Source organism: Peromyscus californicus, unplaced genomic scaffold (genome assembly GCF_007827085.1).
Source record: "Peromyscus californicus insignis strain IS unplaced genomic scaffold, ASM782708v3 Scaffold_5__1_contigs__length_169319896, whole genome shotgun sequence".
NCBI lineage: Eukaryota > Metazoa > Chordata > Mammalia > Rodentia > Cricetidae > Peromyscus > Peromyscus californicus.
The window spans coordinates 29878991-29894713 of NW_026294573.1; the positions used below are offsets into that span (position 1 = coordinate 29878991).

Below are 15723 nucleotides of genomic sequence, written 5' to 3' on the forward strand. Positions count from 1 at the left end.
CGCGGCCTTACCCCCCGGGTCCGGTGGACACGGTGACCTGCGCGTAGGTGGCTCCCGCGGCGGCTGCCGGGCCTGAGACGCCGTTGAGCGCGGCCACGCGCACGGTGTAGCGCGCGCCCGGCCGCAGGTGCAGCAGCGTGGCGGCGCGTTCCCGCAGGCCGGCCTGGCGCGGGACGAAGGCCACACGTGGCCCGCAGGGTTGGCATGCGCCCGCCGGGCCGTCGCGGCCGCAGAGCAGGCACAGCAGCGAGTAGGTGACGTCGGAACGGCCGCCTGAGTCGGCAGGCGGCAGCCAGCGCAGCCGCAGCGCCAGGGGGGAGCGGCTCAGGCTGTACTGCAGGTCCCGTGGCGCGGACGGCGGCCCTGCGACATGGGGTGGCGCTGAGTGGGACCGGGAGGGGACGCAAGCGCGCGGGGCATGGGGACACGGGTGGTGGGGCGCAGGGGCGCGGGCACCCCTGCATGGGTAGCAGTATGGGAGCCGGCAGTCCTTGATGGGGACGTGGGGGTGAGGGGCGGGCAGCCAGGAACTGAGATGAGGACATGGGGACCATCGAGGGGATTAGGATGGGGGGGACATGGTCACCGGGAACAGAGGGCAGGAAAGAGAGGAGGGACGTCCCAGCCAGGCCCAGGGAGAGGCGAGGGGAGTGGGGAGATGGCCACTCACAGAGAATCTTGACCCCCATGTCCATCCTTCTGGGTTCCCCTAGTCCCAGGCCCGGGTGCCCAGACCCACCCCAAGCTTCCTTTTTTGCCCTGCCAGTCCAACTCCCTCAGCCCCATCTCACCCCCTCCCTACCGCCAGCCAGGAGGGGGCACTCACGGGTGCAGGAGGCTGAGGGCGGGTCAGTGGGCGAGCGAGCGTAGGTGTCCTGGCACACGCAGAATGTAGAGGCGTTCTCCAGAGCCAGGCTATGCTCCGGGCACGGTGAGCAGAGGGGCCGCCTTGGGGACACCTTGAAAAACCCTGGGGGACAGGCTGTGGGAAGGGGCTGGTGAGGAGGCGTCCCCTCCCTGACCACGCCCCACCCTGCATCCCTGATTTTCCTGGATTAGGGTGGGGAAAGTGGGGTGACATCTCTTAGCCCAGTCTCACCTGGCCCTTGACGAATGCAGTGTGTGCAGGGGACGGTGACATAATTCACTTCTGTTCATACATTTGACTTCATCCCCATGGTTAAAAAGAGGAGAGTGGGGCTGAGATGCCCCCCAGTTAGTGGGTTTCCCACCCCAGCCTGCCCCCTTTCAGAGCCCTGACAATACTGCTCTAAGGTCAAAGGTGCAGACTTGATGTGAACAAGAGAAAAGAAGGGTGAGGCCTCCAAGGGCTGGTCCTGTTACTCAGGGACAGGCAGACAGGCAGGCACGCGCACGCGCGCACACACACACACACACACACACACACACACACACACACACACACATCAAAATTCATTCTCCTACCACTGCGCATTGGGCTTAGTAATATCATAAACCTTTTCCAACTCACACGGTGGACTCCAGTTTGGAAGCAGAGCTGGGCAGGTGGAGGGGTGGAGCTGGCAGAATGCTCCAATGGCTTCCTAGACTAGTTCTAATCTGACACTACACAGGAGCCTTGCTGTCCTTGCCTCCGCTCACCTAACAGCTCCTAAGAAGAGACTGAAACCCAAGCGGTCCGTAGCTGAGTTGCATCACTCACTTACTTGCTATGTGGTCTTGGGCATGTCAGTTAATCTTCCTGAACCTTCTATAGACTACTGTTTCTCCCTCTCCGGCCCCAAGAGAGGACAGATGAGCACACACTGACTGATTGATTGAGGCCGGATCTCATACAACCCAGGCTAACCTTGAACTGACAGTGTAGCTGAGGATTGACCTTGAATTTTTTTCTTTCCGCCTCTCCTGAATGCTGGGATTACAGGCATGACCGTGCTCTGAACACCTATTTTGTTTGTTTATTTTGTGTGTGTAGGGGGTGGGTGTACACGACCATTTGTGAACACATAGAGACCAGAGGTCCATGTCAAATGTCTTTCTCTGCCACTGTGCAGCTTCCTTTTTGAGAGTCTCTCTGGGCATCGGAAGCTCATGGCCCCAGCTATTCTAGCTGGTCAGAAAGCCTCTGGGATTTGCTGCCCTCTTCCTGTGCTGGGGTTACAGACACGCTCTGGCACACCTAGCTTCTGTGTGGATGCTGGACATCTCACCTTAGGTCTTCAGAGTGCCACGGCAAGCATGTTTACTCACTGGGCCATCGCCCTGTCCTAAACGCCCATTTAAAAACGGTCTCAGTCTGGGTTGGGGCAGTCCCCCCCGACTCTCTGGCCCTTCCCTCCAGTCTAGCTGCAAGTAGAAGGCTAGACCCAAGAAGACAGAAAAACAGCAGGGAGGAAGGCTAACCCCTGGGAAGCAGTCTTAAGAAGAGCTGAACCCTGGTACTGTTTGAAAGGCTTGCACTTGAGAGAGTCCCATCTTGCCCAGAGTCCTCCATGGCGTAGCTGGGGAGAGGGGGCTCAGCAGCACCTTTCCTTTACCACAGTGGTTCTCAACCCATGGGTCGTGGCCCCTTAGGGGTCAAACTACCCTTTCACAGGGGCTGCCAAAGACCCTTGGAAAACAGATATTTACATTACAATTCATAGCCATGGCAAGATTACAGTTGTGAACAAAAATAATTTTATGGTTAGGGGCCACCCCAACAGGAGGAGCTGTATCAAAATGTTAGCACTAGGAAGGTTGAGAACCACTGCTTTAGCACAAAACACAGGGCCACTACCCTTGTGGACCTAGGGGTGTGGTCATGGTCAAAGCCAAGACTTGAAAGCCTGGTGAAGTATTAGCTTTGCCACTCTGGGGTGAGGAAAGCATCAGTCAGATGGGAACTGTGATCACAGCCTGTTGACTGTGTGGTGAAATAGAGGGGTGAGGTCTGGACAGTGCCCACGGTGCCAGTCTCGGGGTACTGGGAAGAACACAGAGGTGCCTTGCTCTGAGTGGAAGAGGGTTACTGCCCTAGCTGTGGTTATCACGGCCCCATGAGGCAACTGTGGTCCTCCCTATTCGGAGAGGTGCTGTCTGGAAGAGTGGTGTGTGGAAAGACAGACTCAGGGGACTCCGTGACAGCCAGTACCTTCCTCTTTTGGGGTCAAAGTCAGAAATTCAGAGGTGGTCTAGTTCAGCTCCCACTGGCCTTGCCCTGTAGAGACTTTTCACCAGGTTTGCTTATCTACCTCATGATGGGGAAGTCTCCCCCTTCTCACCCCTTTGCTACCAGATAGACAGTTTTGCACAGAAGGAGCCCAAGTTGGGTACTCCATGTAGAGTCACCTCAGGCACCCCACCAGGGGTCCCAGTAACCTGTACAGTCTCAGCGAGCAGGCAGATCCACAAGAGACTTGGTAATAAGTTACCTTACCAGCCTTGATGTGTTCCCTAAAAAGAAGCTGGATTTCATGCATTCTTATGGTGACTAGAACAGGAGCAAGAACAAAGGTCACTATTGAAAGGAAAGAGTGCTGGGCGGTGGTGGTGGCGCACGCCTTTAATCCCAACACTCGGGAGACAGAGGCAGGCGGATCTCTATGAGTTTGAGGCCAGCCTGGGCTACAAAGAAAGTTCCAGGACAGCCAGAGCTGTAACACAGAGAAACCTGTCTCAGAAAGAGAGAGAGAGAGACAGAGACAGAGACAGAGACAGAGACAGAGAGAGAAAGGAAAGAGTGGGGAGATCATAACTCTGTCTTCTCCTCTAGCTTTGGGAAGGTGTTCACTTAACTGTAAGAGACACTTGAACGGCCTGGAGGTACCAGTGCAAGCCTAACCACTCCTTTCCCCTTCCTAGCCCTCTCCAGCAGCCCTCACTATGCCCACTCTGAACATCACAGAGAGCTTCTGGCTCCTGACCCACGATGTCCCACACCCTCTGCCTCCTGAGTTCTCCAAAGTCCGCTTCCAACAGCACATCCCTTGGGAAGTTTGCCCTAGATTTTCCCCAGCTCCCCCACTGCCCTGGGCAGAGGTGACGCCATTACAAGAGACTTTCATCTGGTCTCAGCCCAAGGAGGGGGAGCGTGACACAAACCAGAGATCTCTAGTCCCTAAGCACCCACAGTTTTATCATCCACCATAAACCAGGTGTTCTTCTAGGCTCTAAAGGCGCAGCATAAAATAGACCGGAATCTGACTGTCCCCACCCCGTCACAGACGGCTCCACACCTGGCAGAGCACAGAGAGGGGTCGTGAGTTGGTAATTCCCCCCAACATCTGGCTATGGAAACCACAAACACCTCTATCTGACCCACATCTCCTCTCCTACAGTCTGAAAGATGGAGACAAGGCATCTCCACTCTGGACCCCTGCCTTTTACTCCCACCCCCCAAAGTCACATTCCATCTGTCACCTCCCCTACTGGTCTTTGCAACCCCCTCTACTGCCTCTTGCCAGTGATGTCACTAGTGGGCGGAGCAGACAAGCAGTCCATTTCTATGCAGGCATAAGGGCTCTGACTATAGACTATTTTAAAACAATCCTAAAACTGACTAAAAGTTGTCCTGCTTTTTATTAGCAACATGCGTCAGCAATTTTAACCCGCGTCAGTAATAAAACACTTCTTCCTCTTGAACAGATTGCTCCCCACACACATTTGGTATGCCACTGGCTCTCCCCAGCCCCCCATAGCATATACACAAGTGTCTCTGGTCTGCAATAAAAGCCCTCTCTCTGTTCAAACAACATGTTCATACACAAAGATCCTACCAACCCACAGTCCCATTGAAGATGTTGACTCTTTATTTCTCCCTTCAAATTCAGACTTCTAGAGTCTTTTCTAGTAACTGTGCATGCGTGTCTCTCTCTCTCTCTCTCTCTCTGTGTGTGTGTGTGTGTGTGTGTGTGTGTGTGTGTGTGTGTAAGGGGGTCTCACATAGCTCAGGCTGTTCTCACACTCACCATGCAGCTAAGGATGACTCTGAACTTCTGATCCTCTTGCCTCCGTCCCCTGAGTTGGGATTATAGGCATGTACCATCATGCCTGGTTTCTGTGGTACTCGGATGGAACTCGGGGCTTTGTGGACGCTAACTGAGCCACATGCCTAAGTTGGATGCTCTACCAGCTGAGCTCTCTGGGATCACTAGACTTTGAGACTCTGGCTCCTCAGGGCTCTTTGTTCTTTAGCTGACCATAAGCCTCTTCCTTCCATTGCTCCACTGAAATTGTTCTTGCCAAAACCAAGTGAACACCATCCAACTCCTGTCATGCCTGAGTGCTCACCACGCTATAGGTTGCTGTTTCCTGAATCCTCATCTCCCTTAACCACCATGTTCCCTCCTTCTCCTTTCTACCCTTTACCCTCTCAGCATGCCTCCTCCAATCTCTTTATTTTTAGACAGGGTCTATTATGTAGCCCTGACTGTCCTAGAACTCACTGTGTAGACCAGGCTGTCCTGAAACTCACAGATAGTTGTCTTCCTCTGCCACCCAAATGCGGGTCACAACCCACTTGGCAAACCTCTATTTCCAAAAACATTTACATTACAATTCATAACAGTTTCAAAATTACAGTTATGAAGTAGCAATGAGAATAATTTTATGGTTGGGGGTCATGAGGAACTGTATGAAAGGATCAAAGCATTAGGAAGGTTGAGAACCTCTGGATTAAATCTCTGGATTAAACTTTTAGAAAATCATTTTTGCTGGGTATAGGTTACACAGCCAGTGTTTTTGCTTGTTGAACCACCTTGCCTCTCTGGGTTTTTTTTCTTTTTTTCTTTTTTTTTTTTTTTTAAAGATTTATTTATTTATTTTGTATACAGCATGTATGACCAGAAGAGGGCACCAGATCTCATTACAGATGGTTATGAGCCACCATGTGGTTGCTGGAAGTTGAACTCAGGACCTCTGGAAGAGCAGCCAGTGCTCTTAACCTCTGAGCCATCTCTCCAGCCCGGTTTTTTTCTTTGTTTCTTTTTGAGATTGGGTCTCATGTAGCCTAGGCTAGCATCACATTCACGATGTAGCTGAGAATAGGCTTGAACCCTGTTCTTCCTGCCTCCACCTCCTGGGTGCTGAGATAACAGGCATTCAGCATCACGCCCTGCCTCCCATCACATCCGTCCTCATCGCTCAAGGACAGCTGCTACCACATTAGTTCACAGCTCGTGGTTTCTCGCCTGGACTATTGCATCACCGTCCTTCCTCCGTTCTGTCCTCCAAGGCTTCCCGCCCTGATCCTTGCTTTGCTACTGGCAGCTTGAGTGGTCTTTTGAAAATATAAATCGGAAAGTGTTGGCTTCCCCCCCAATGGTCTGAAGTATAAAGTCCTTATTTCATCATTCACTCATGGTCCTGCCCAGCTCCTAGCTCGTCACTTCTCACACTCCCACGTGCCCTCTGCAGTAACCACACTGGATTACGGATTTAGTACCAACTACTATGTTCCTTTCTGTCACCGTCATGCCTCTGCAGAATGTCTCAGCCGCCAGGAAGAAAAACCTCCCTTCCTTTGGAAAACTCTCCCCATCCTCAGAACCGGGTTCTCTGTGGATGTGACACACCCATGGTGTGACAGTTTAGCATTGACTGTCAACTTGACATCTAGGAGACAGATTTCTGGGCACATCTGCAAGGGACCGTGCGGAATAAAGTTAGCCTCTGAGAATGTCTGTGAGGGATTGTCTTGAGTGAGTTCATTGAAGTAGAAAAACCCATCTTTGTTTTTGAGACAGGGTCTGTTTACAAAGCCCTGGCTATCCTGGAACTCACTATGTAGTCCAGGCTGTATAAAAAGCTAGCTAAACATTTGACCCTCCATGGTTTCTGCTTTGAGTTCCTTCCCTGTCTTTGCTCAGTGGTGGACTGTGGCCTGTAAACTGAAATAAACCCTTTCTTTCTCTTGGGTTGTCTTTGGTCAGAGTGTTTTAATCACAGCAACAGGTAAAATGACAGCATCAAGCTTGGTCACTTCTTCTGTCACCTACCATTCTGTAGCCCTGTTATGGCACAGATTACTTTCTTTTTAAATGTTTATTTTAACTTATATGTATGGGGTTTTGTCTGCATATCACATGTGTGCCTGGCAGAAGAGGGTGTCAGATCCCCTGGCACTGGCGTTTTGGGTGGTTGTGAGCTATCATGTGGGTGCTGGGAATTGAAGTTGGGTCCTCTGCAAGAACAGCAAGTGCTCTTGACTCCTGCGCTGTCTCTCCAGCCCCACATATCACTTTCTTATGATTTAAAAACTAAATCGCTGCCCCTTTCCATCTAGATGTGAGCTTTTCAAGAGCTGGGGCCGTGTCCAATTCTTTTCTATTGTCCTGACACCCAGAAAAAGACCTGCTTTAAAAAGTGCACCCTTTGCTAATGAGATAGCTCAGTAGGAAAGGGCAGTTGCTGTCCAGCTTGAGCACTTGAGTTCAATAGCAGAACCCATGGTGGAAGGATAGAGCTGATTCCCATTTCCCATGGGTTATCCTCTGACTTGTACTCATGACATGCACATGTACTTGCTCTCTCTCTGTCACACACACACACACACACACACACATACACACACACACACACACACACACACACACACACACACACACACACACACGAAACACATCCTTTGAACCTTCCGACCAAATGCACACATTCTGGATCCCACCCTATCCTGCTTCGAAGCCACAGACCCAGGGACCCAGGAAACACCCCCAGTGGCACAGCAATTCTACTTCAGAAAGCTGAGTGGGATTCTAGGAGCCATCTAGTGCAAGCTGCCACCCTTGAGCTCTGAGATGCCCTGAGAGCCTGACTTGAATGTGGTCAAAGGTGAAGTTCCTGGAATGCTAGCCTGAGGTTTGGACTACTGTGGAGTTTTTTCTTATGCATGAAGGAGGCATGGTGGAGCAATAGGTTCCCAGAGCTGGGCAAACCTGGATTCTAGTCTTGATTGCCCATTCCTAACTTTGCAAGTGAGGTAGCCACTCATCTCTTTGGTAATGGGAATCTATTATACTGCCTGAAGTACAGATCTCTACCTTTTTGTTTCTGTTTGTTTTGTTTGAGACAGCATCTTACTATGTAGCTGAGTCTGGCCTTGAACTCACAATCTTCCTGACTCAACATCTGAGGGTTGGGTTTTACAGGCCTATACCACTACCCCTGGTTCCTAATATATCCTTATATGGGATCAGATTCATCTCTTCCCGTAGGTCTTGGCTAAGCCCACTAGAAACCGCACAAAAGGTCTTGACCCCCAGCTCCTCCTATGGCTTCTCCACTTCCACTCATGCTCCTTCAGCGAGGGCACACTCTTTCCTGCCACCTGAATGCTATGTCCCCATCCCATCCCTCCAGGTGCCATAGATACCTTCACAGATGTCACCACGTTCCTGGAATCCTGCACTGCAGCTGCAGCGGCCCACCGGCACCAGCCACTCGCCGTCGGCGCCACAGTGCATGCGGGGAGGGCTGCCAGGTTCCCCTTCCGAGTGGGACACGCATGTTCCAGCCACTTCCACCAGCGTGGAGAAGGCACTCTCGGCTGCCGTGGCTGGGAAGGACGCCAGGCCCCGCACTGTGGCACGGCACTGCTTGTAGTAGACACGCACGGAGACCAGCGCCACGCATGCACCCACATCCTGGAAGGCCAGGTGGAAGCCTTGCCGGCTGAGGGGGCCGATTTCACGCACCTCTGTGTTCAGCTTCATCTTGCGCTCCCCCAGGTCGCCCTGCGTGAAGCTCTCATCAGCCGCGATAGTGTCAATCTTGCGGGGCCGGTTGCCTCCTAGGCGGGGACGCCCACGTCCCAGGTCGGCCTCCGTTTCCAGGTAGTAAGCGTTGAAGGTCTCTTTGCAGGTGCCCGCGGCGCCAGGGATGCTGCTGCAGTCGCGCAGCGTGAACTGCAGTTCCACGAAGATGCGCTGCCCACGGCCACGGCTGATCCAACCCGTCTGCAGCCAGTTGTCCTGGTTGGGCTCCAGTACGTTGCATACTTGGTACGTACGGATGGGACGGTCATGTTCGTCCACGCCACTAATCTCCTCCCACTGAGCCAAAAGCACAGAGGTGGACACCTTAGAGCCCGGAGCTTAATTTAAGCACTGGCCTTTCTCCACCTTTTTCACATCTGCCTCCCCGCCCCCTACCATACAAGCCCCTAAATATGACAAAATTCAGGAAGAGGAGACACTTCGGAAATGACCAAGTCAAATCCATTTTCTTCCGGGTACTGGGGTTTGAACCTAGATCCTTGGGCATACTGGGCAAGCACTCTACCACAGACCTCTTTCCCCTTTTTATTTTGATGTTGCTTCAACTAAGTTGCCCAAGTCGGCTTTGAACTCACTCTGTCAATCAGACAGGGTGAACTTACAGTCCTCCTGACGCAACTTCAGGCCTGTGGCATGAGGCCGTTCCAATCTTTTTCCATTTATTTATTTGTTTGTTTGTTTAGACAGGATCTCATTCCATAGCCTAGGCTGGCCTTAAGCTCACTATATATCCCAGACTGGCCTCAAACTCACATCAGTTTTCCTCCCTCAGCCCCAGAGTGCTAGGATTACAGACATGAGTTGTCACACCTGGCTTTCGTTTTTCTTTTTAAAACATGCAGCAGCATTTTGTGGATTTGCATGTTGTCCTTGAAGGGGCTATACTGATCTTCCCTACATCATTCTAATTTAAAATGTGTGCTGAAAACCAAGCACTGAGACAGGATTTCTCTATGTAGCCCTGGCTGTGCTGGAACTCACTCTGTAGACCAGGCTGGCCTCGAACTCAGAGATCCACCTGCCCCTGCCTTCCAAATGCTGGGATTAGAGGCGTGCACCACCACCACCTGGCCACAATCTCTATTTTTGTGGATGAGGAAACTGAGGTTGCAGAGGGAGAGCCGCTTGACTGGATGGGCGCTGTGTGTCAATGGCAGAGCTAGGGATGGTACCTGGAGTCACTCAACTCTCTGCTCAGTGACCTTCCCTCCTCACCCCCACCCCCCGCCTTGCTTACTCTGTCGATAACTGACGGCTACTTAGGGGTCTACTGTGTATGAGGCAATGCCCAGCATTTGCCCCATCCAGCTTACATTTCTGTTCTTAGACACAGCCAGTTTTCTCACTTACTTATTTGACTGACTTACTGAAGACTTGGTATTCTCTAGTAAAGCCACTCTGGCTTGACACCAAGGGTTCTAGAGAATACAAACTCTATGGCATATCTTTAAAAAAATCTTTCACAGGGCCAGACAGTGGTGGCACACATCTTTAGTCCCAGCACTCAGGAGGCAGAGACAGGGAGATCTCTGAGTTCGAGGCCAGCCTGGTCTACAGAGGGAGTTCCAGGACAGCTAGGGCTACACAGAGGAACCCTATGTCAAAAAGCAAAACAAAACAAAAAAACTTTGACGGGGCAGCTGAGATGCCTCAGTGGGTAAAGGCACTTGCCATCAACCTGACCTGAGTTTGATCCCCAGGACCCACATGGTGTGTGGAGAGAATGGACTCTCACCCGTGGTCCTGATCTCCACTTGCACACACCATGGCACCAACACATATACACACATACATGAACACAGTAAATAAATCAATGATTGAAATAGTTTAAATTTCTTCACAATTTTATAATGTATAATGTACTTTAGCCACATCTCTCTATTATTCTCTCTTATCTCCCCCCCCCCACCAAATTACTTCTTCCCAGCACGTCGCCCTCCTACTTACGTATCTTTGTGTGTGTGTGGCCCAGTGCATTTAACCAAGGTTGCCTGCATGAGCGTGGGTGGGGACTTCCTGTGGTACATTTTGATCCTAGGTGAACACCGGATGCTAAATGGACTGAACTAGAGGACCCTTGGGATGGAGTGACAGTTGAACACCTACCCCATTACTTGGCAGGGCAGTCCAACCCAGTTCAGCCTGGGAGGCTTTGGAGTCCAGGAGGATAACTAAGGAGAAGGGAGAACGCAGATGTCAGACCGCTGCAGCATCAGATTCGAAGGATGGGAGCCATTGCTGGGTTTACCAGATGGCTACAGGAGGGGATAGGGAGCAAAGCAAAACTCCTGAAGGGCAGAGTAGCTCAAATCTAGAGAGCGGCAACCACTGTGATTAATGAAGGCACCTGTATTCATTCCCTGAGGCTTGCGACAAATGACCACAAACTTAATGGCTTATGTCCTCTCTCCCAGCTTCAGTGCCGGACTTCACCCTCTGCTTCTATGTCCATGTTGCCATCTCTTCTGGCTCCGAGTCTTGCTGCCCTCATATGAGGGCCATTAAGGTTGCATTGAACCACTTATCCAATCCAGATTCATCCCTTCATGTCAAAATCCACATCACACTGCCAATCCTTTTTTTTTTTTTTTTTTTTTTACCACTTATAGTGACATTAACAAGTTCTGGGGGTTAGGACCCCCCCTTTTGTTTTCATTGAATCGAGTGTTGTTCTCAGCCTTCCACAGAGTCCCTGGCAAATACTCTAAGGTCAGCTTTCACATTAGGGATAGAAGTCAGTGGCCCTCTTAACCCTCCCCACGTTCCCTCAAGTTACATTTAACTGTCAACTAGTGGGAGGAAACTGTCAACTAGCAGTGGATCTGGGAATTCTTGGTTGCACCCCAAATCCACCCAGAGCTGAGGTCAGTTCACCAGTTATAGAGGAGATGGAAACCTTTCTCATTTGCCTTCTGGGGCTTCTGGTGAAAATGAAGTAGAGAGACCACTTAGCAAGAGGAGACATCAGAATTCTTTGCTTCTCTACCCAGCCCCTTTCCCAGGGGCTGCCACCTCTACCGCCTTTGAAAGAGTGCCAGGGACCCTTTCACACATAATCCATGACCCTCTCCACCCCCTCCCTACCAGAAAAGCTTGGAGTCACTTTATTCCCTCTAGATGTGACAGGTCGACAGCCTGCATCCATTCATCGCTTGGTCTCAGAGAAGCCCGGGTCTGGAGAGCAGAACCTTCTGCTTAAACACAGGAAGCCAGGCCATCTCCAAATCTCAGAAAATTACTTCCCTAGAGTGGTAAGCAAGCGAGTGGGCTTCCAAGGTGAGGTCCTCCAAGAGGGACTGGTTCTGGAGGCAGCCGCGACAGTGGGCAGGGCCGCCGCCGACAGTGCGCTGGGTTTTCGTCACCGACAGTGCCTGAGAATTGCATACTGGCAGGCATCTGCCATCCCGCGCCAGGACAGACCCTGCGGGCAGAGTCTGCTCCAGCATCTCAGGGTTGCTGCACCTGGTTGTGACGCCTCTGGATTCAACTGAACGTACAGCTCCCAGAGGTGTGGGAGCAGAGGCAAGACTCCGGCGCTTATGTCGCCGACAGCCCCAAATCCTCCGCAACGCGGACCGCGCGTGGTGGACTCGATCCCAATTCAGCACTGCGGACAGTTCCACGGTCAGCACTTCGGGCAGCGCGCAGATGATTAGCATCCAGCCTCCGGCTGTCCACACCACGGTCCCCTAGGCCCCCGCTATTTATCTTCATCCCGCCTCACGCTCGAGTCTCGCCGCATCCCCTCGGCTTCCCTGCTCCCTTCATCTCCCCGCCCCCACACCTCCCACCTCCAATCATTCAGCCTGTCCGGCTCAACGGCCCCTGACTGCTGCCCCGGGCTCCTGTGGTCCCCAGCCTCTTTCTTCCCCAGCCTTCTAGGTCTCCAGACCTAAAAGCTCCTCAATACCCCTCTCTTCTCTATCGCTTAGCCAACCTCCCCTCTTTCTCTAGTTCTTTCTCGCCCTGTTGCCCGCTTGCTTCAAGCCCCCAAACAGAGTAGTCAGTCTCTCCAAACGACGCCTTCCCCCAGTCCCCTAGCCCCCCCCCCCCCAACTCCCTAATTTTTGGCTCTCAGGCACAACCCACCTTACCTTCCTCGGCGGTCCCGGGCCGCCCAGGTCCCAGAAGCAGAGCCAGGCAGAGTGGCATCAGGCAGACGAAGAGGCGCAGCGGGTGTGGACCGGCGCCAGTCTCCATGGTCCACAGACGGAGCTGTCAGTGCGGCGGCGGCGGCGGCGGCGGCGGTGGCGGCGGCTCAAGCCTCGCCAGCCCAGCACCGCTGAGCAGTGCCCCCAGACCCCAGCGCCGGCCGGGGGCGGAGTCTCGCTGGTCACCATCATCCATGGGGACCAATCGCTAGGCATCGCCGTGGGAGACCCACCAATCCTGGCCAGCAGAGAATGAGGAGGTGGAGTTTCATAGGCCAGGGGCGGAACGCCCAGCTGGAGGGGGAAACCAAGGGGTCCCGCAGATCTCCAAACCGTGGGGGTAGGGCAGCCCTGAGAGCTAGCGGGGCTGCTGGAGAGCGAGACAAGCTGGCGTCGGTGGACCAGAGACCCTCCAACCTTAGCTTTCTGCATCCTGAGAAGTAGGCGCTGTGGGCGTGGCTTACGGAGGGGCGGTCCGCGGGGAAGCGGCGACACATGCAGTCTCTTAGCTATTCTTGGGAGCACCCTTGTTCCCAGGACTTGCAGGGGATTTCCGAGACTGATATCCTGACCTCAAGCTCTAGGGAGCTCTGGTGTCTCCCAGCCCTTGGCCTCTTCCTGTGTCTGCGGCTCCCGGTGTTTCATGGTTCGATCCCTCCTCCTTTCTCTCCCGCCCTCATCACACACACACACACACACACACACACACACACACACACACACACACACACACACACGCAGAGCCCAATCCTAGGAGCTGCTTGGGAAAAGAGAGTCAAGCTGGAGACAGGGTCCCACCCTACCAGCATCGCTTCCGAGGCTGGGAAACCATGTGGACGTTGAGATGGGGGCAGTGGTAGATTGTGCACGAACATCCGCTTCCCGGGTTCTTGCTTCTGCTATCCATATACATAGCAGCACACCCCACAGCCTTTCTCCACAGACTGTTCAAGTTGGGGTTCCTCTATGAGCACCCCACTCTTCCCACCCAAGAAGAACGATGAGAAATGCAGCACCGGGAATCTGAGGTCCCTGTGAAAGAGGCGGAGCAGTCCTCGAAGAGTTCGGCTGGAGCTGAAGACGCTGCAAGGAAACGTGAGACACGACCTCTATTTAATGAAGGTCACTTGTGTACGAGCTGAAGGTTTAACCATTTGGCGGGGTGGGGAGGGCTGGGGGGGCCCCCCCGGAACGAAGGAAGCAGCCATTGAGCTTCACCATTTGAACTGAACTTGAGGGGAGGAAGCTCCATCCACCTTGTGGCTTTTCAGGGGAGGCCGGAGCCCCTCTCCCCTTAGGTGCTACAACAGCCGGAGAAGCCCGGAGTGTGAGTGTGAGCCACCCATGCACTTGGCTGTGGGGTGCCAGTGCCTGCACATTTTGCTTAGATGAGTACTCCTCACCCCTCCAGCTAACACTTCCTGGACACCATACTCCGTGGAGAGGATATCTGGGCAAATCATTCATTTCTGCCACATCCCATACCTCTGGACACCGAATGCAAAGGGAATACATAGCCTCATAGTTCACTGGTCATTTTTATGTGCTATTTCTCTCTCTCTCTCTCTCTCTCTCTCTCTCTCTCTCTCTCTCTGTGTGTGTGTGTGTGTGTGTGTGTGTGTGTGTGTGTGTGTGTGTGTGTGTGTTCGTGCAAAAGAACTTGCTTACTACAGATATAGTTGCTGGACAGTAGTAATGGGGAATTGGTTCCTTTGCTTCTGGGAAGAAAGGTTTATCAAGAAGGACTAGGCTGAGACACTGGACGACTGAAGCCCTCTAAGGAAGCAAGAGGAGGCGTGGCCTCTGCCTAGTTCCTAGAGATAGGTGGGGTCCCTGAAATAAGACCTACCTGAAGAAAGGCTCTTGTATCCTCCACCTCCCTCCTATCTTCATTCTCCTCACGCTCAGTTGCCCCTCCCCCTCCCCCCAGAGCTGGGAGATGGTATTTTTAGAAGCTGCTTAGAGACCCAGGACTCCTTTCATTTCAAAATGAGTCCTCACTCCACCAGCCCTCACCCCCTCCCCCTGCTTCAAAGCCAGGTCCTGTCCCCTTGGCAGTCAGTAAGGCATCAGGCATGGCTTCTTACCACAGCTCCAGAGACTTCAGCCCAAAGCTTTTGACCCTGGGTACAAAAATGAAATGCTGGCTCCCTCTGAGCCACACAGGAATCTTTCAGGAGCCGAACAGATGGATAAGATTAACTGAGTAAAGCTACACAGGATGCCCACAAGATACCCTGGCTCTTGGGAGACTTCGTTGCATGCACGTGGGGGAAGTTCCCAGACAGAAACCTTAGAAATGGGGGGAAGCAAGAAGAGTGAATTAATCCCTCTCATTCTTCCTGTGGGCAATTCATTTATATATAATACAATCAGAGCAGAGAAGCCCTTGTGTTTGCAGATATATGCAAATCAGCCAGACCTTAATAGGAGTTGCTCCAAGGTAGATCACACTCTTCCAGGAGGCTGCAGAGCAGGTAACCTCTGGTGAAGAGATTCTGCAGAGTTTCTTACTACTCTGCACCCCCATGTCCTTCCTGAGAGCAAGGCTTGGTCCTGAGTTTCCTTGTGCAATGTTAGTATTCTCCATGGAGGAGATGACCTTCTCTGTCCAGTGAGATACGCCCCAAATCTATGAAACCAGAATTTCCACATTTAGGAATCCCTTAAGTAATGTGGAGATGGAAGTTATGATAAAGTTGGATCTGCATCCTAAAAGACCACTTGAAATTATTTTGGGTGGTGAATCGGGCTTCACAGTCTATCAAGGTCTCATGCTGTGGCCTCGGAGGAAGGCCTCCCTCCCTCCCTCCCAACCTCTCATCATTCTTCAGAAT

At 52.5% G+C, this 15723-nt stretch overlaps 1 protein-coding gene across 1 annotated transcript in view; it reads right to left on the minus strand.

The window, feature by feature from the left end:
- Epha10 (EPH receptor A10) overlaps positions 1-14491 on the minus strand; it is a 33680-nt gene extending 19189 nt beyond the window's left edge. The window contains exons 1-5 of the mRNA XM_052715781.1: positions 12830-14491; positions 10842-10906; positions 8333-9011; positions 827-982; positions 12-363 (exon numbers count right to left, since the gene is read on the minus strand). Of these exons, the coding sequence (XP_052571741.1) occupies positions 12-363; positions 827-982; positions 8333-9011; positions 10842-10906; positions 12830-12935 (1358 nt within the window). The 5' untranslated portion in view covers positions 12936-14491. The remainder of the gene's footprint in view (positions 1-11; positions 364-826; positions 983-8332; positions 9012-10841; positions 10907-12829) is intronic.
- Positions 14492-15723: the final 1232 nt, after the last annotated feature.